This window comes from Rhinoraja longicauda, chromosome 12 (assembly GCF_053455715.1).
Source record: "Rhinoraja longicauda isolate Sanriku21f chromosome 12, sRhiLon1.1, whole genome shotgun sequence".
Taxonomy (NCBI): domain Eukaryota; kingdom Metazoa; phylum Chordata; class Chondrichthyes; order Rajiformes; family Arhynchobatidae; genus Rhinoraja; species Rhinoraja longicauda.
In genome coordinates, this window is record NC_135964.1 from 52,324,289 (window position 1) to 52,345,420 (window position 21,132).

General features: G+C 41.2%; 1 protein-coding gene across 4 annotated transcripts in view; it reads left to right on the forward strand.

The window, feature by feature from the left end:
- The window catches only part of LOC144599021 (E3 ubiquitin/ISG15 ligase TRIM25-like), a 35,304-nt gene extending 15,816 nt beyond the window's left edge, over positions 1–19,488 (forward strand). Inside the window, exons 5-13 of one of the 4 annotated variants that reach the window (XM_078409752.1) lie at positions 2,901–2,969; positions 3,833–3,931; positions 5,665–5,733; positions 12,159–12,227; positions 13,091–13,210; positions 14,666–14,713; positions 16,166–16,275; positions 17,045–17,347; positions 17,561–19,488. In XM_078409752.1, the coding sequence (XP_078265878.1) occupies positions 2,901–2,969; positions 3,833–3,931; positions 5,665–5,733; positions 12,159–12,227; positions 13,091–13,210; positions 14,666–14,713; positions 16,166–16,275; positions 17,045–17,049 (589 nt within the window). In that variant the 3' untranslated portion in view covers positions 17,050–17,347; positions 17,561–19,488. The remainder of the gene's footprint in view (positions 1–2,900; positions 2,970–3,832; positions 3,932–5,664; positions 5,734–12,158; positions 12,228–13,090; positions 13,211–14,665; positions 14,714–16,165; positions 16,276–17,044; positions 17,348–17,560) is intronic. The other 3 variants (XM_078409753.1, XM_078409754.1, XM_078409755.1) reach the window with 3 other exon arrangements.
- Positions 19,489–21,132: the final 1,644 nt, after the last annotated feature.

The following is a 21,132-nucleotide window of genomic DNA, read 5'->3' on the forward strand; positions in this document are numbered from 1 at the left end:
CCATTAACAACTGTAAATCCTCCACCGCTCCCCTCCCCCAAGGTGTCCCCCAAGGCTCAGTCCTTGGCCCCCTCCTCTTCATCCTCTATCTGTTCCCCCTTGGTCAATTAATCCGCCGTCATGGTCTCAACTTCCACTGCTTCGCCGATGATATCCAGCTCCTCATCTCCACCAAGTCAATCTCCACCACCACACACTCTACACTGACAAACTGCATCACTGAAATAAAATCTTGGCTTCAATCAAATTTCCTCAAACTCAACTGCAACAAATCTGAAATCATCATCATTGGTCCAAAAACGCTCATCAAATCCACCCAAAACTTCATCCTCAACATTGATGGTCTCCCAGTATCCACCTCCCCTCACATCCGGAATCTTGGAATCATCTTTGATCAAACCCTCTCCTTCGACAAACACATCAAACACATCACAAAGACAGCCTTCTTCCACCTCAAAAACATTGCCCGTCTCCGTCCATGCCTCTTCTCCACAGCTGCAGAAACCCTCATCCACGCCTTCATCACCTCCCGTCTGGACTACTGCAACAGCCTCCTCTATGGCGCACCCTCAAAAATCATCGGTAAACTTCAATACATTCAAACCTCCGCTGCCCGCCTACTCACCCACACCCCGATCCGTGACCATATCACCCCCGTCCTTTACAAACTCCACTGGCTCCCCATCCCCCAGAGAATCCAGTACAAAATCCTCCTCATGACCTACAAAGCCCTCCACAACCTGGCCCCATCCTACCTGACCGACCTCCTCCACAGGCACACTCCCACCTGCACCCTCCGCTCTGCTGCTGCCAATCTCCTATCCCCCCACAACCGGACCAAACTCAGATCCTGGGGGGACAGGGCTTTCTCCATCGCTGCTCCCACCCTATGGAACTCACTACCCCAAACCGTCAGAGACTCCTCCACACTCACCACATTCAAAACATCACTGAAGTCTCACCTGTTCAGTACTGCCTTCAACCACTGAAGGTCACCTCACCTTCTGTCTCCTTTCTCTGTTCGTTTACTTATTTATCTATTTATTCACTTCCCTATGTTCTCTAAATCCCTGTAAAGCGTCTTTGAGTATATGAAAAGCGCTATATAAATGTAATGCATTATTATTATTATTATTATTAAATGCAGGATACGAGATTTCTGTAGATAACCATTTTGGTTGGCATGGACGAGTTGGGGCCGAAGAGCCTAATTCCATATCAAACGATCCTGTGAATCTAGTGATGGAATGGATGAATGCACAGTAAAATATAAAAGAGTGCCCTCTTCCGGTATTTACATTGTGCCGTATTTCAGTGTGCTCCCCTCCATAGTCCAGGTATAAAAACAGAAAATAAATAAGAAAGATAGAGAAATAGACCCTCCCTCTAATGTTGTTAATAAATAGATTAGCAACATTACCCACCTCTATTATACGAGGTGTGGTCCGCACCACACTTGTGCCCATGATTATGGTGGAGCATCCACATTCTCCAACCCCCCCGATATATCAAGTACTTCTAAAAATTAACAATCCTTAATACAGTTAATCCCCTCTATAGTATACAGATATTATTAATAATCAATCATTCATGAATCTTCTTAAGCATTTCTCGATGGCAATTCTTCCGCATACTCTTCTGCTTTGACAAAGTCTTTAAAAAATTTATTTTCTCCAGTGTTGATCATAATCTTCAAAGTCGCCGGATGCAGTAAAATAAACCTATAGCCTTTCTTCCATAGAATATTTTTTGCCTTATTAAATTCTTTTTTTCTGCTCAACAAGGCATTACTGATGTCTGGGTAAAAGATTATTTTAGTACCTTCATGTTCTATTGGTTTTCCCTCTCTTATATTATTCCCGACTGTTTTGAAAACCAATTCTCGATCTTGGTATCTTAAAAATTTAATCAACACAGATCTTGGCTTTTGATTAGCCGAGGGTTTCGGTCTTAGAGCCCTATGTGCTCTTTCTATTTCCATCGGACCTTGTTTATCTATTCCCAGATCAATATGATCACGGCTGATCATCCACAATCAGTAACTCGCTCCTGCTCTCTCCCCGTACCCCCCGACTCCACAAGCCCCCAGAGCTCTATCTAACTCTATCCCGAATAGACCTCCACTGCCCTCTGCGGCAGAGAATTAGATTCCACAGATTCACAACTCTCAGGTGGATGCTGGAGTAACTCAGCGGGACAGGCACAAAATAAGTTTGTGTTGACTATTGGGGGGGGGGAGTACACTCCCTACAAGGTGATCGTCATCTTATTATTTCTCCATACGATACGATAGTGGTGTTTAAGAAGGTTTTAGATCGGCACATGGATATGTATGGAATGGAGGGATATGGATCACGTTCAGGGAGAGGAGATTAGTTTAACGGCATCATGTTCGGCACGGAGATTCTGTATGATAGAGAGGATTTTCTAGAATTTCTACATGCGAACAGTAGACAGCATATTGACTGGTAAGAAGACTGCAAAAAGTTGTGAATACTGCCCAGTCCATCACAGGTACTGACCTCCCCACCATCGAAGGGATCTACAGGAGTCGCTGCCTTCAAAAGGCAGCCAGCATCGTCAGAGACCCACACCACCCTGGCCACACACTCTTATTTCACCCCTGCCATCAGGAAGAAGGTACAGTAGCCTGAAAACTGTAATGTCCAGGTTCAGGATCAGTTTCTTACCTGCAACCATCAGGCTATTAAACATATCCAATTATTATATATTACTGATTGTTATTTGTGAAATTACTGCTGCTGCTAATGTTCTATCATCTTGTTTATGCAAATTTACAGTTTGGATTATTTTTATTATTTTAGCCAGCCAATATACAAAGTACAGTCAGCAAGTAATGCTGTGCTATCTGGTTTTGATTCCTCTGTGCTTAATTCCAGCATGAACTCAGAACGACGCACTTCAAAACAGCAGGGAAAAAAAAGGAAAAAAGTGGAGCAACTCAGCAGGTCAGCATCTCTGGAGAAAATGGACAGGGTGACATTTGGGGTTTGGGCCCTTCTTACAATTGAATGTGGTGGTGTGAAATGGGCCAAACACGGGCAACTAGGATTAGCGTAGATAGGGCATCTTGGTTGTCATGGGCAAGTTGGGCCAAAGGGTTTGCTTCCGTGCTCTATTACTCCACGGCCGGGGTGGGAGCTGCCTTACGTCCTCGTCGTCTAACCTGGGTAGTTCTACAGAACTGGCAAAATTCGCAGCAAATCGTCAACTACGATTCTATGACTCTCTGTGAATCTAGTGATGGAATGGATGAATGCACAGTAAAATATAAAAGAGTGCCCTCTGGACATTTCCTCGTTGGGTAAATGGTTCTGACTGTCTACCCCATCTATGACCCTCGTAATTTTACATTCTTCTGCCAGGTCTTCCTTCAACTTCCAGTGTTCCAGAGAAAACAATCCAATTTTGTCTAACCTCTCCTTATCGCTAATGCCCTCTATTCCAGCAGCATTCCAGTAATCCTCCTCTACACACTTTCCAAAACCTCCACACCCTTCCTGTAATGGGGGCGGCCAGAACTGCACGCAATACTCCAAATGCGGCCTGACCAAAGTCTGATAGAGCTGCATCATGACACCCTGACTCGTGCTCAATGCCCCCCTAAAATATAAATTTATTTAATTATATCATGTGTATAGTACTCACTACATTTCAATATTTTTAGATTTTCAATTCCTAAATGCCACTGAATTTTAGTTCATATATATAAATATATTTTACTGTTGCTTGTTTTTTGAAATTCTTGCTTCCATTTTTCAAACATGTTGTCGATTCTAGATAACAGCTTGTATTATTTTTAACATTTTAGACTTCCCAAATTTGAAACATCTGAACCCATAGTAACCCAGCAAGTGGAAATTCCCTTGAACATATATGATGACCTCTATAATCTTAGTCAAAGTTCCAGGTATGTTGTCATCTCTCTCACTAAATGAAAAGCATTGGCTTTTATATCTGAACTGCTTCTAATGTTAGCTTTTGGATCTGCAGAAGTTTAGAGAAACAAATCTTTAAGATGAGGGGACACCTGACAGAAATTCATAAAATGATGAGTGGCATCAAAAAGGTAGACAGTCAGAACCTTTATCCCAGGGTGGAAATGTCAAAGATTAGAGCGCATAGCTTTAAGGTCAGAGAGGCAAAGTTTAAAAGAGATGATATTTTTTTACACTGGGTGTTTTGGAAAGTGCTGTGAGGGGTGGTGGTGGAGGCAATAGACAATGGACAATAGGTGCAGGAGGAGGCCATTCGGCCCTTCGAGCCAGCACCGCCATTCAATGTGCTCATGGCTGATCATTCTCAATCAGTACCCCGTTCCTGCCTTCTCCCCATACCCCCTGACTCCTCTATCCTTAAGAGCTCTATCTAGCTCTCTCTTGAATGCATTCAGAGAATTGACCTCCACTGCCTTCTGAGGCAGTGAATTCCACAGATTTTACAACTCTCTGACTGAAAAAGTTCAATTACGATGCAAAACAAAAACTGCAGTAAACCATTGAAAATAAAGTCCCGATGTGATTGCAAGGAAAACTATTGCGTTTACATTGCGAATCCTCTTCTAATTCTTGGTGTAGGAAGGAACTGCAGATGCAGGTTTACACCGAACTTTGAAAATGACTATGAGTGCTGTCTGCGCGGAGTTTGTACGTTCTCCCCGTGATTGCGTAGGTTTTACACAGATACATAAAAAATAGGTGCAGGAGTAGGCCATTCAGCCCTTCGAGCCAGCAACGCCATTCAATATGATCACGGCTGATCATCCACAATCAGTAACTCGCTCCTGCTCTCTCCCCGTACCCCCCGACTCCACAAGCCCCCAGAGCTCTATCTAACTCTATCCCGAATAGACCTCCACTGCCCTCTGCGGCAGAGAATTAGAGAATTCCACAGATTCACAACTCTCAGGTGGATGCTGGAGTAACTCAGCGGGACAGGCACAAAATAAGTTTGTGTTGACTATTGGGGGGGGGGGGGGGGGGGAGTACACTCCCTACAAGGTGATCGTCATCTTATTATTTCTCCATACGATACGATAGTGGTGTTTAAGAAGGTTTTAGATCGGCACATGGATATGCATGGAATGGAGGGATATGGATCGCGTTCAGGGAGAGGAGATTAGTTTAACGGCATCATGTTCGGCACGGAGATTCTGTATGATAGAGAGGATTTTCTAGAATTTCTACACGCGAACAGTAGACAGCATATTGACTGGTAAGAAGACTGCAAAAAGTTGTGAATACTGCCCAGTCCATCACGGGTACTGACCTCCCCACCATCGAAGGGATCTACAGGAGTCGCTGCCTTCAAAAGGCAGCCAGCATCGTCAGAGACCCACACCACCCTGGCCACACACTCTTATTTCACCCCTGCCATCAGGAAGAAGGTACAGTAGCCTGAAAACTGTAATGTCCAGGTTCAGGATCAGTTTCTTCCCTGCAACCATCAGGCTATTAAACATATTCAATTATTATATATTACTGATTGTTATTTGTGAAATTACTGCTGCTAATGTTCTATCATCTTGTTTATGCAAATTTACAGTTTGGATTTTTTATATTATTTTAGCCAGCCAATATACAAAGTACAGTCGGCAAGTAATGCTGTGCCATCTGGTTTTGATTCCTCTGTGCTTAATTCCAGCATGAACTCAGAACGACGCACTTCAAAACAGCAGGAGAAAAAACGGAAAAAAGTGGAGCAACTCAGCAGGTCAGCATCTCTGGAGAAAATGGACAGGGTGACATTTGGGGTTTGGGCCCTTCTTACAATTGAATGTGATGGAGGGAAATGGGCCAAACACAGGCAACTAGGATTAGCGTAGATAGGGCATCTTGGTTGTCATGGGCAAGTTCGGTACACATGCGGAGTCAACTTGATGGGCCGAATGGCCTAATTCTGTTCATATCACTTTTGACATGACAATAATAAACCTAATAAACCTAAACCTAAACCTAAACCTGAAGACACAAACCAGGATATGAAAGACTACCCAAACTGTGCCAACTTTGGGAATAAACTTCTAAAGTAGATATCAGATGTGGACAAACCTCTTGTGAATTATTTCCTTGGCTCATATTCCTTTAAATATTTTCACTGTTCAACTATTTTTATATGGTCAATTGCTAATTACCACTATATTTATGTATCCAATTATTATATATTACTGATTCTTATTTGTGAAACTATTGCTGCTAATTCTCTATCATCTTTTTTTTTGCAAATTTACAGTTTGTATTGTTTATTATTTTAGCCAGCCAATATACAAAGTACAGTCGGCAAGTAATGCTGCGCCATCTGGTTCCTCTGTGATTCCTTTGTGTTTTATTCCAGGGCCCTATTAATACCAAACTTTTATGAGCAGGACATGCCATCCAAAAGGTACTTTGACCAAAAAAAGCGCTGGAGTAACTCAGCTGGTCAGCATCTCTGGAGAAAATGGACAGGGTGACATTTGGGGTTTGGACCCTTCTTACAATTGAATGTGGTGGTGTGAAATGGGCCAAACACGGGCAACTAGGATTAGCGTAGATAGGGCATCTTGGTTGTCATGGGCAAGTTGGGCCAAAGGGTTTGCTTCCGTGCTCTATTACTCCACGGCCGGGGTGGGAGCTGCCTTACGTCCTCGTCGTCTAACCTGGGTAGTTCTACAGAACTGGCAAAATTCGCAGCAAATCGTCAACTACGATTCTATGACTCTTTTTTTAAAAAAATTGTTAAAATATTTTATTTAAGTTTTAACAGAACCCATACGTTATACATTTTACATTCCTTGGTAAACAATAGTCACTGACCTATAACTTCGATTATACACGTATTGTTCTGTATTTTCTCCCCTCCCCCCCACCCCCCCCCCCCCCACCCCCCAGTTCAAAAGAAGGAAAAAGAAAAAGCAGAAGAAAGAAAGAAAAAGAAAAACCTGGAGTCCCGAGGGAGTCACTTCCGAGTAATTTCTTTTAAAATTCTTGTTAGGTATCAAAGCAATCTTGAATTTAACTACTTCCTATTCTTAATCCTAGCTTTGCCATGAATGGGTTCCACACCTTCAAAAAGAAGTCATATCCATTTCTCAGATTATACGTTGCTTTTTCTAATGGGATACAACTCCGCATTTCTGCATGCCATCTTTCAAATCTTATTTCATTTTGTTCTTTCCATGTGACCGCAACACATTTTTTTGCTACTGCTAATGATATTTTGAGAAATCTTTCCTGATGTTTATCCAAACTTAGCTTTGGTATTATTCCTTTTGTATCTCCTAGCAAAAACAACCTTGAATCCATTGGTATGATCTTATTCATCAATTGATCTAAAAACTTTTTTAGGTCTTGCCAAAAAGGAATTACCTTCTGACATGCCCATGTAGAGTGTATAAAAGTGCCCACGTCTTGGTTGCATCTAAAACACCTTTCAGATGAGTTTGGTTTAAATTTATTTAATTTTTCCGGGGTTAAATATAGTTGCTGCAAAAAATTATACTGTACTAAGCTGTATCTCACATTAATAGTATTTTTCATACTATCTAAACACAGTCTTTCCCACCTTGGTTCATCAATAATAATATTAAGATCTGTTTCCCATCTTTGTCTTGCTTTATGAATTCCTATCTTTGGACTAGATATCTGTAGTAGTTTATACATTGATGATATAAATTTTTTCATTCCCTTGCCCTGAATCAAGGATTCGATTCCTTTAATCTGAAATAGAGACATTGAATTACCTAACTTTTCCCTTAAAAAAGATTGTAATTGATAATAGAAAAAAATACTATTCCCTGGAATTTGATATTTATTTCTCAATTGCGAAAATGTCAAAAAGATATTCCCTTCATAGCAGTCTCCTATATTTTTAATACCCTTCTGTTCCCAGAGTTGTAGTATTTGATTATTCCAAGCAAACGGCAATAATCCATTTTTTACTAATGGAGTTTTAGCTGTTAAGAAAAATCTTTTATCCTTAACTTTAACTGTTTTCAACAATGTATTAATTAAATGTTTTAGCAAAGGTGACTCTTTATCCTTAACTAATAGCTTCGCTTCCCATTTATATATAAATTCTTCTGGACAAGATTCTTTTATTTTATCCATTTCAATTTTAACCCATGCTGTTTTTCCACCCTCTTGATAAAAGGATGAAATAAAACTCATTTGTGCTGCCAGATAGTAATTTTTAAAATTTGGTAATTGCAATCCACCTAATTCAAATTTCCATGTTAATTTTTCCAGAGACACTCTTGGCATTTTACCTTTCCAAAGAAAATTCCTCACAGTTTTGTTCAATTCTTGAAAAAATTTATTTGGCAAAGGTATAGGCAGTGTTGAAAATAAATACTGTATCCTCGGAAAAATATTCATCTTAATACAATTCACTCTCCCTATCAATGTAATTGGAAGATTCATCCATTTCTTCAGGTCCTCATCTATTTTTTTTATTAGTGGTTTATAATTTAATTTATACAAATTATTTAACTTATTATCTACATTAACTCCTAAAAACGTAATGCCTTCTTTTTGCCATTTAAACTGACTTTCTCTTTTACATTGATCATAATTGCCTTCAACAAGAGGCATTATTTCAGTTTTATCTTTATTAATTTTATATCCTGATACTTTCCCATATTCTTCCAGTCTGAAATATAATTTTCTTAAGGATTCCAATGGTGTAGTAAGACAAATTAAGACATCATCAGCAAATAAAGTAATTTTGTGATCTTCCTGATTAACTTTAAATCCTTTAATATCTAAATCTGCTCTTATTAGCTCTGCCAGAGGTTCAATGGCCAATACAAATAAAGCCGGTGACAAGGGACATCCCTGTCTACTAGATCTTTCCAAATTAAATGATTGAGAAGATTGGCCATTTGTCACCACTTTGGCTTTAGGTTGTTTATAAAGAGCTTTTACCCAGTTAATAAAACCATTTCCTAATCGGTACTTCTCTAATACTTTAAATAAAAAATCCCATTCTAACCTGTCAAACGCCTTTTCAGCATCTAAAGCAACTGCTACGCTCAATTCCTTTCTTTTCTGTGCTAAATGTAAAATACTTATAAATCTTGCTACATTATCAGATATTTTCCTTTTTTTGACAAATCCAGTTTGGTCCTCTTTAACCAGCTTCGGTAAATATTCTGCCAATCTCCTTGCTAAAAGTTTAGCAACTATTTTATAATCTGCATTCAACAATGATATTGGTCTATAAGAAGATGCATTTAAAGGGTCTTTCCCTTTTTTTTAAATTACAGTTATAATTGCCAATGAGAAGGAGTCTGGTAATGTAGAAGTTTTTTCCGCTTGATGGATCACTTCCATAAATAGTGGTAACAACAAATCTTTAATTTTTTTATAGAACTCAGGTGGAAAACCATCTTCCCCTGGAGATTTATTACTTGGTAAAGAATATAATACTTCCTCCACCTCTCTCAAAGTAAAGGAGGCATTTAGTCCCATCTGGTCCTCATTAGAGATTGTTGGTAATTGTATCTTGGATAAAAAATTATTTATCTTAATTTCATCCTTTTCAGATTCAGAATGGTACAGATTAGTATAGAATTGCTTAAATACCTCATTGATTTCTCTAGGTTTATAAGTAATAATGTTCTGATCTGTTCTAATTGAATCTATTGTTCTTGATATTTGTTCTTCTTTCAGTTGCCATGCCAATACCTTGTGCGCTCTTTCTCCTAATTCATAATATCTTTGGTTAGTTCGTAATATTAGTTTTTCTGTTCTGTGAGTATGTAAAGTATTGTATTGAAATTTTTTATTTGCAAGTTGTGTTTTTTTTGTATCTGAAGAAGTTTTCTGTAAGTCTTTTTCTAATACGGTGATTTCTTTTTCTAATCTTTCAGATTCCTTCCTATAGTCTTTCTTTATCTTAGATGAGTAGCTTATAATTTGGCCTCTCAAATAAGCCTTCATTGCATCCCATACAATAAATTTATCATCCACTGAATTTAAATTTGTTTCCAAATATAATTCAATTTGTCCTCGAATAAAATCACAGAAGTCTTGTCTTTTCAATAGTAAAGAGTTGAGTCTCCATCTAAACACTGACTGTTCTTTATCTGGCATCGTAATTTTCATTAATAATGGTGAGTGATCCGATAACAATCTAGCCTTGTAATCTATTTGTATTATTCTACCGCTTAATTGAGCTGAAATCAAAAATAGATCTATTCTAGAATATGTATCATGTCTATTGGAATAAAAAGAGTAATCTCTTTCCTTGGGATGGCTTTTCCTCCAAACATCTATTAAATTTAAACTTTCCATTAAATTCAAGGTTGTCTTCGCTGCTCTTGTCCTTGTCGTTGTCCTTGATGATCTATCCATTACTGGATTTAAACAAAAATTGAAATCTCCCCCTATCAATATATTTTCATGTGCTTCTGCTAGATTTAGAAAAGTATTCTGCACAAACTTCTCATCATCTGTATTTGGTGCATATATATTCATTAAAGTCCACAATTCTGAGAAAATTTGACAATGTACAATTATAAATCTACCTACTGGGTCACTTACAATATTTTGTATCTTAATTGGTAGCGTTTTCTTAAATAGGATAGCAACCCCTCTTGCTTTTGAGTTAAAAGAAGATGCGACCATACTTCCTACCCAATCTCTCTTTAACTTTTGATGCTCTTTTTCCGTTAGATGTGTTTCTTGCAAGAAAGCTATATCTACTTCCAATTTTTTCATCTGTGTTAAAATTCTCTTCCTTTTTATCGGTCCATTTTACCCATTCACATTATAGCTTAAAAAATTTAATGTGTTATCCATTCATTCCTTTTTTTTTTTGTTTCCTTACCTTGATACCTCTTCCGGTATTTACATTGTGCCGTATTTCAGTGTGCTCCCCTCCATAGTCCAGGTATAAAAACAGAAAAGAAATAAGAAAGATAGAGAAATAGACCCTCCCTCTAATGTTGTTAATAAATAGATTAGCAACATTACCCCCCTCTATTATACGAGGTGTGGTCCGCACCACACTTGTGCCCATGATTATGGTGGAGCATCCACATTCTCCAACCCCCCCGATATATCAAGTACTTCTAAAAATTAACAATCCTTAATACAGTTAATCCCCTCTATAGTATACAGATATTATTAATAATCAATCATTCATGAATCTTCTTAAGCATTTCTCGATGGCAATTCTTCCGCATACTCTTCTGCTTTGACAAAGTCTTTAAAAAATTTATTTTCTCCAGTGTTGATCATAATCTTCAAAGTCGCCGGATGCAGTAAAATAAACCTATAGCCTTTCTTCCATAGAATATTTTTTGCCTTATTAAATTCTTTTTTTCTGCTCAACAAGGCATTACTGATGTCTGGGTAAAAGATTATTTTAGTACCTTCATGTTCTATTGGTTTTCCCTCTCTTATATTATTCTCGACTGTTTTGAAAACCAATTCTCGATCTTGGTATCTTAAAAATTTAATCAACACAGATCTTGGCTTTTGATTAGCCGAGGGTTTCGGTCTTAGAGCCCTATGTGCTCTTTCTATTTCCATCGGACCTTGTTTATCTATTCCCAGATCAATATGATCACGGCTGATCATCCACAATCAGTAACTCGCTCCTGCTCTCTCCCCGTACCCCCCGACTCCACAAGCCCCCAGAGCTCTATCTAACTCTATCCCGAATAGACCTCCACTGCCCTCTGTGGCAGAGAATTAGATTCCACAGATTCACAACTCTCAGGTGGATGCTGGAGTAACTCAGCGGGGCAGGCACAAAATAAGTTTGTGTTGACTATTGGGGGGGGGGGGGGGGGGAGTACACTCCCTACAAGGTGATCGTCATCTTATTATTTCTCCATACGATACGATAGTGGTGTTTAAGAAGGTTTTAGATCGGCACATGGATATGTATGGAATGGAGGGATATGGATCACGTTCAGGGAGAGGAGATTAGTTTAACGGCATCATGTTCGGCACGGAGATTCTGTATGATAGAGAGGATTTTCTAGAATTTCTACATGCGAACAGTAGACAGCATATTGACTGGTAAGAAGACTGCAAAAAGTTGTGAATACTGCCCAGTCCATCACGGGTACTGACCTCCCCACCATCGAAGGGATCTACAGGAGTCGCTGTGCTATCTGGTTTTGATTCCTCTGTGCTTAATTCCAGCATGAACTCAGAACGACGCACTTCAAAAAAGCAGGGAAAAAAACGGAAAAAAATGGAGCAACTCAGCAGGTCAGCATCTCTGGAGAAAATGGACAGGGTGACATTTGGGGTTTGGGCCCTTCTTACAATTGAATGTGGTGGTGTGAAATGGGCCAAACACGGGCAACTAGGATTAGCGTAGATAGGGCATCTTGGTTGTCATGGGCAAGTTGGGCCAAAGGGTTTGCTTCCGTGCTCTATTACTCCACGGCCGGGGTGGGAGCTGCCTTACATCCTCGTCGTCTAACCTGGGTAGTTCTACAGAACTGGCAAAATTCGCAGCAAATCGTCAACTACGATTCTATGACTCTCTGTGAATCTAGTGATGGAATGGATGAATGCACAGTAAAATATAAAAGAGTGCCCTCTGGACATTTCCTCGTTGGGTAAATGGTTCTGACTGTCTACTCCATCTATGACCCTCGTAATTTTACATTCTTCTGCCAGGTCTTCCTTCAACTTCCAGTGTTCCAGAGAAAACAATCCAATTTTGTCTAACCTCTCCTTATCGCTAATGCCCTCTATTCCAGCAGCATTCCAGTAATCCTCCTCTACACACTTTCCAAAACCTCCACACCCTTCCTGTAATGGGGGCGGCCAGAACTGCACGCAATACTCCAAATGCGGCCTGACCAAAGTCTGATAGAGCTGCATCATGACACCCTGACTCGTGCTCAATGCCCCCCTAAAATATAAATTTATTTAATTATATCATGTGTATAGTACTCACTACATTTCAATATTTTTAGATTTTCAATTCCTAAATGCCACTGAATTTTAGTTCATATATATAAATATATTTTACTGTTGCTTGTTTTTTGAAATTTTTGCTTCCATTTTTCAAACATGTTGTCGATTCTAGATAACAGCTTGTATTATTTTTAACATTTTAGACTTCCCATATTTGAAACATCTGAACCCACAGTAACCCAGCAAGTGGAAATTCCCTTGAACATATATGATGACCTCTATAATCTTAGTGAAAACGCAGGAGGACGCAGTCAAAGTTCCAGGTATGTTGTCATCTCTCTCACTAAATAAAAAGCATCGGCTTTTATATCTGAACTGCTTCTAATGTTAGCTTTTGGATCTGCAGAAGTTTAGAGAAACAAATCTTTAAGATGAGGGGACACCTGACAGAAATTCATAAAATGATGAGTGGCATCAAAAAGGTAGACAGTCAGAACCTTTATCCCAGGGTGGAAATGTCAAAGATTAGAGCGCATAGCTTTAAGGTCAGAGAGGCAAAGTTTAAAAGAGATGATATTTTTTTACACTGGGTGTTTTGGAAAGTGCTGTGAGGGGTGGTGGTGGAGGCAATAGACAATGGACAATAGGTGCAGGAGGAGGCCATTCGGCCCTTCGAGCCAGCACCGCCATTCAATGTGCTCATGGCTGATCATTCTCAATCAGTACCCCGTTCCTGCCTTCTCCCCATACCCCCTGACTCCTCTATCCTTAAGAGCTCTATCTAGCTCTCTCTTGAATGCATTCAGAGAATTGACCTCCACTGCCTTCTGAGGCAGTGAATTCCACAGATTTTACAACTCTCTGACTGAAAAAGTTCAATTACGATGCAAAACAAAAACTGCAGTAAACCATTAAAAATAAAGTCCCGATGTGATTGCAAGGAAATCTATTGCGTTTACATTGCGAATCCTCTTCTAATTCTTGGTGTAGGAAGGAACTGCAGATGCAGGTTTACACCGAACTTTGAAAATGACTATGAGTGCTGTCTGCGCGGAGTTTGTACGTTCTCCCCGTGATTGCGTAGGTTTTACACAGATACATAAAAAATAGGTGCAGGAGTAGGCCATTCAGCCCTTCGAGCCAGCAACCCAATGATATGTGTGTGTGTATATTTGGGAGTATGTGGATATATACACACACTGAACTTTTATTTTCTCTTGTTTACTATATTGTTTAGTGTACTGTTTACATATTCTGTTGTGTTGCTGCAAGTAAGAATTTCATTGTTCTATCTGGGACATCTGACAATAAAACACTCTAGACTCTTGACTACCTCAGTACACACGCGGAGTAAACTTGATGGGCCGAATGGCCTAATTGTGCTAATATCACTTTTGACATGACAATAAACCTAAACCTAAACCTGAAGACACAAACCAGGATATGAAAGACTACCCAAACTGTGCTAACCTTGGGAATAAACTTCTAATCAGATGTGGACAAACCTCTGTGAATTATTTCCTTTAAATATTTTCACTGTTCAACTATTTTTAGACGGTCAATTGCTAATTACCACTGCATTTTAGTTTATGTATCTAATTATTATATATTACTGAATCTTAGTTGTGAAACTATTGCTGCTAATTCTCTATCATCTTTTTTTTGCAAATTTACAGTTTGTATTGTTTATTATTTTAGCCAGCCAATATACAAAGTACAGTCGGTATGTAATGCTGCGCCATCTGGTTCCTCTGTGATTCCTTTGTGTTTTATTCCAGGGCCCAATTAAAACAACTCATTCGTGGGCAGGTCACGCCATGCAAAAGGTACTTTGACCAAAAAAAGTGCTAGAGTAACTCAGCTGGTCAGCATCTCTGGAGAAAATGGACAGGGTGATATTTGGGGTTGGACCCTTCTGCAATTGAATATGGTGGAGGGAAATGGGCCAAACACGGGCAACTAGGATTAGCGTAGATAGGGCATCTTGGTCGTCATGGGCAAGTTGGGCCGAAGGGTTTGCTTCCGTGATCTATTACTCCACGGCCGGGGTGGGAGCTGCCTTACGTCCTCGTTGTCTAACCTGGGTAGTTCTACAGAACTGGCAAAATTCGCAGCAAAGCATAAACTACAGTACTCTGAAGCACCAATTGCCACTTTTGATTGTTGTAGTTGACATACGAAAGAAAGACTATGGCCTTTGCTTGGCTCAGTAACTTCAGTTTTAGATGCCTGCTTTCTTATCTCGTTACTGTATCCCCCAGTTTAATATTATCCCACGACAGCACAGCAAAGTCAGGGTGGCGCAGCGGTAGAGTTGCTGCCTCACAGCGCCAGAGACCCGGGTTCGATCCTGACTACAGGTGCTGTCTGTATGGAGTTTGTACGTTCTCCCTACGATCGCGTGGGTTTTCTTTGGGTGCTCCGGTTTCCTCCCACCCTTCGAAGACGTACAGATTTGTAGGTTAATTGGCTAGGTATAAATGTATACATATGTTAAAATTGTCCCTAGTGTGTGTAGGGTAGTGAAAATGTGCAGAGATCTCTGAATAACACAAAAGTGTGTTAAATACTAGAGGGCATAGGTTTCTCATATACTGGAGGACATAACTTCTAAGTCAAATACTAGAAGACACCGCTTTAAGGAATACCACTGTCCGTGTGGAGTCTACATTCTCCCCGTGACCTGCGTGGATTTTCCCGGGTGCTCCAGTTTCCACCCACACTGCAAAGAAGTACAGGTTTGTAGGTTAATAGGCTTTGGTATAATTGCAAATTGTCCCTAGTGTGTGTAGGACAGTAATAGTGTGCGGGGATCGCTGGTTGGCGTTGACTTGGTGGACGAAGGGCCTGTTTCCACGCTGTATCTCTACAATCTAAAGATGGAGCAGGAATAGGCCACTTAGACCCATCATCCTGGTGAATTGCCTTCCCATACCAGAGACAATCTGGCATGGACAAATGTATTCTGGCATTGAAAATATCATCTGAATCCCTTGAAGGTGTGAATGTACAAAGAACTGAAATGTCCTGGACTTTCACATTTGTCGTCTGAAGAAGGGTGTCGAGCCGAAATGTCACCTGCTCCTTCTCTCCTGAGATGCTACCTGTCCCGCTGATATACTCCAGCATTTTGTGTCTATCTTCGATGTAAACTGGCATCTGCAGTTCCTTCCTGCACATGCAGTTAATTAGTCGGGAACATAATGTTTTATGATATTTGGTGTTTCTGAATCTCAATGTTTTCATGGATAATACTACGGTTCTCCTTTTTATTACAGCACTTCACAGCGAAAGCATCATACCATGAATCTGTCCAATATTGCCTCCTTTGTCAAGAAGAACTTCAATGAATATCAGAAGTACCAGACAACTATAATGGACATGCTAAGTAAGGCAATTCAGCCCATTACCTTAACCACTCACTCTCTCCAGCTGGGAATGTACATGACTGATGTGTTGCACCTGCAAATAACTACATTTACCAAAGCTTTAAAATGATTGGTTTAGTTATATTTAGAGAAACAGCTCAGAAACAAGATTGAGTCTGCGCCGACCAGCGATCCCCGCACACTAACACTATCCTACACACGCTCGGGACAATTTCCAATGATATCAAAGCCAACTAACCTACAAACCTGTACGTCTATGGAGTGTCGGAGGAAGTCAGAGCTCCCGGAGGAAATGGGTCACGGGGAGAACATACAAATTCCATACAGATAACACCTGTATCTGTAGGATCGAACCTGGGACCCTAGTGCCGTAAGGCAACAACTCTACCGCTGTGCCACCATGCCACCTCCTTCTAATTCTGTTACCTTCTGGAACACTAGTTCTATGTTACCCCATTTTCTCATCCACTCCCTGCACACTAGGGAAAATTTTACAGAGGGGCAATTAGCCTACAAGCCCGCACGTCTTTGGGATGTGGGAGGAAACCGGGGATCTCGGAGAAAAGCCGCGCTGGTCACGGAGAGCGTACAAACTCTGTACGAACAGCACCCGTAGTCAGGATCGAACCCGGGTCTCTGCCACTGTGAGATAGCGGTTCTACCCGATTCTGCCCCTGATACCTATGTGTTATTTTCAGCTTGTATTTTGTCCTAATTCACTGATAAGACAGAGTGGAGATAAATTTATTTTGTGGTTTTGTTTTTTAGGATGATCCTGCTGAATAAACTGATCTCAGACTAAGTCGACTTCTCTCAAAAGATGGTCATGGAGAAACTGTATCATCGTTGAAACTCAATCAAAATGCTTTGGATTCAAGGCACTGAACAATAAGCCTCATATTTGTATCAATTGTTTTTCTTCATCAATGGGAAGTATGAAGTGCGGGAGGTTTGCTCATTCTGAAGTTAGACACAAAGTGCTGGTGGGTCAGGCAGCATCTCTGAAGAAAAACGATGGGTGACGTTTCACGTCGGGACCCTTCTTCAAACTGAAAGTTGGGTGGGGGTGGGGTGGGGTGATGAAAAACTGGAGGTGAGAAAAGACCATCCTTTCTCTCCAGAGATGCTGCCTGACCCGCTGAGTTCCTTAGGCACTGTGTCTATCTTTGGCATAAAACAACATCTGCAGTTTCTTGTTTCTACATTTACTCGTTCCCATGTGTTTGAGCATTGATGGATACAAAGTACTGGAGTAAGTCAGCGGGTCAGGCAGTGTATCTGAAGACAAGGAATAGGTGATGACGTTTCGGGTTAGGACCCGTCTTTCATACCGTTAGTTTAGTTTAGAGATACAGACTATCAGACTGAAGAATGATTCCGTCCTGAAACGTCACCTATTCCTTTTCTCCGGACACGCTGCCCGACCCGCTGGGATTAATCGTTCATAATGTGGGTCTAATAATCTTGGATATAAAAGGTTTTTGATATTGGTTTCGGGTGGAGGGTTTGTGGATCATTGGTGAGGGAGCTTTTGTGGTCATCTATGTGTGGAGCCACGGGAGATGGTGTCAATAAGGCTGCCAGAGGAGGTTGTTGAGGCAAGTACCACAGATATAGCGGCCAGCTTCTCGTCTATCAAATTAGCTCCTGTGCAGCTTACACAGTTCGAGTGAAACGATAAGCTAATGATGCAAGCAATCACAATAACAGAGACCTCTATGACGTTTGAATTAGTTAGTCGAGTTTATTTGAGTGGCAATAGAACATATTGGCATATCTCTTGTTTCGGTCTATGCAATCAATACGAACCCCCAGATCTATCTTCGGCGGAGATCTTTACTAATCTTCTAGTCAGTAAGATCTACAACCGATTAAATCTTGGCTGCGGAATCCTTTTGGCTGACCTTCTGTCAGCATCATCTCGGCTCCAACTCACAAACACATCCAAACTGCTGTTACTCTCTCTCCGCCCAGCCCATACGTAAGCATAGCATTAACTCTTAAGTGTCAAAACTACAGCAGGATACAAGGTAATAATAATAATATGCAAAAATAACCAATAAGCGCAAAATTGCTCCTACACACCAGCCCCTAATCAAAAGGCATGCACTATATATTGGCATCTAATCTATTATAGTAATTCTTCAATCAACAAAAGCACGGTAGCGCAGCGGTAGAGTTGCTGCTTTACAGCGAATGCAGCGCCGGAGACTCAGGTTCGATCCTGACTACGGGTGCTGCACTGTAAGGAGTTTGTACGTTCTCCCCATGACCTGCGTGGGTTTTCTCCGAGATCTTCGGTTTCTCCCACACTCCAAAGACGTACAGGTTTGTAGGTTAATTGGCTGGGTAAATGTAAAAATTGTCCCTAGTGGGTGTAGGATAGTGTTAATGTACGGGGATCGCTGGGCGGCACGGACTTGGTGGGCCGAAAAGGCCTGTTTCCGGCTGTACAGATATGATATGATCACTCCTTTTCCAGCTTAAGAAGCGGTCTGCTGTTAGTCCTCCGGCTTCATCTGCGGGATTTTCCTTCGTACTAACATATCTCCATTGCAATAAGTCAGTAACATCCCTCACGAAAGCGATTCTGTTAGCTACAAACGTCTGAAAGCTTTTGTTTTTGTTGTTGATGTATTTCAGCACTGTTGTGCTATCGGTCCAGAACATACAGTGAATTGTCCTCCACTGCCTCTTTGGCAGAGAAATCTTTGCCCACTTAACTTAAACCTACGTCCTCTGGCTCTTGATACCCCTTCCCTGGTAAAAGATTTTGTGCATTCCCCTCATGAATTTAAACACCTCTGTAAGATCACCCCTCAGCTTTCTGCACTCAGAGGAATACAGTCCAAGCCTGTCCAACCTCCCCCGATAGCAAACATCTTTGCAACTCTTTTAGATGCTTAATGCCAATGATATCTCAGTGAAGTTTGTGGGACCTTTCTGTGGATAACTTGGATGTAACATTCCCCATGTAAAGAAGAATGACCTGGCCAGGAAATGGGGAAATTGGTGGCAGAGTGATGGAAATCGAGAGTGAAAGATATCGAGATTGAAATGCAACTTCTTCTGCTGGGATTGTCCCTTCCGTAAGAAACAATTGAAAGTAAGAGAGAGAAAGGAGTTTACAGAAATTCAGAGATTTACACAAAATAACAGTTAGGTTACTTAATCATGACACTTAATGTACAACCTTAACTTTAATGAACATATATCAATCTTTTTTTTCTTTAAAAAATAAAGGAAATTCATTTCTGGCTGAGCCTGATGTGGTTTTAATTGCGTAACAATATATTTTTTTAGAGTTGCAGCATGGAAACAGGCCCTTCAGCCCACTGAGTCCACGCCAACTATCCATCACCCATTCACTAGTTTTATGTTATCACTTTTTTCGACTCCCGACACTCCACCCGCGTCTCTAGAGAGAACGTACAAACTCCACACAGACAGCACCTGAGTAATCAAAGAATCGGACATCTCTGATACTGTGAGGCAATAGTAAATAAGGAATATGGGGAGGGGGCCCCAGTAAATGGGAAATTCGGCGAGGGCACCAGTAAATGAGGAATTCGGGGAGGGCACCATTAAATAGGGGATTAGGGGAGGGCACCAGTAAATGGCTGAGGAGAGGGCAGCAGTAAATAGGACATTACTGGAAGGCAGCATTGAGGATTATGCTTTCTACAGTGCCTCTGTAGAAGTTTGTAAGGATCATAGACATCCCTCACAGTGTCCTCAGGAAGTAGAGCCATTGTTGTGATTCTGTCTTGACAATCGCAAACATTTCCACATCCACACTATTGATACTGACTGAGGCATGTACTGTGTGTGTATCTCTATCTTCTCTGTGTCTCTTTCTCTGTCTTGCTCTCTCTGTCTCACACTCTTTTTGTCTGTTTTTCTATCTCTTATTGAATTGAATTGATTGTCACATGTGACAAGTCAGTCAAATTCTTTGTTTGCTATTGTGTCAAGGTATGCAAATAGTCACCACATAAAGGGCGCTGACAAAGTCACAAAATATCCCCTTCGTTCCCCCCTCCCTCACGGCGGTCCTTCACACCGGGTCCTTTGTTCTTTCCCCCGGAAGAGGCGTCCTCACTTCCATGTGTCTGTCCTCGTCCCTCGGTGGGCGCCATCATCGACCGCTGCACCGAGCTCTCCGCTGATGCTGCCGGCCCCTCTCCGGACGCCACCGTGGCACCGATGCAGGCCCCAGCAGACCCAGGGGCCTCGTCACAGCTGTGGGCTCCGACCTGCGAGGCTCTGCACTGGGCTTCTCAGCCTGTCCGGAGACTGGAGCCTCTCACTCACAGTCACACTTTCTTTAAAACGGACTTTAATACTTCTCCAATACAAACATCTGTGTCCTAATACCTCACATTAAATCCACTGCCGTGAATCATGGCAGGAGCTGCCTTGGTCACCAGGTGGCAGCAGATACCAGCTTTCCCCACTTCTCCAATGTTAGGCACCTGAACACATATTCCCAGCCATCTCCCTCACCTTAAAGCTGTGCCCTCCAGTATTTAACTTGCAGCTATGCCCTCTAGTATTTGACAAAGCCTCGAATATTTGACATAAAGCTGTGTCTATTAGTTTAGTTTACTTTAGTTTAGAGATACAGCGCGGAAACAGGCCGGGTCCGCGCCGACCAGTGATCCCCGCACACTAACACTATCCTATACCCACTAGGGACAATTTTTACATTTACCAAGCCAATTAACCGACAAACCTGTGCGTCGTTGGAGTGTGGGAGGAAATCGAAGATCTCGGAGAAAACCCACGCAGGTCACGGGGAGAACGTACAAACTCTGTGCAGACAGCACCCGTAGTTGGGATGGAACCCGGGTCTC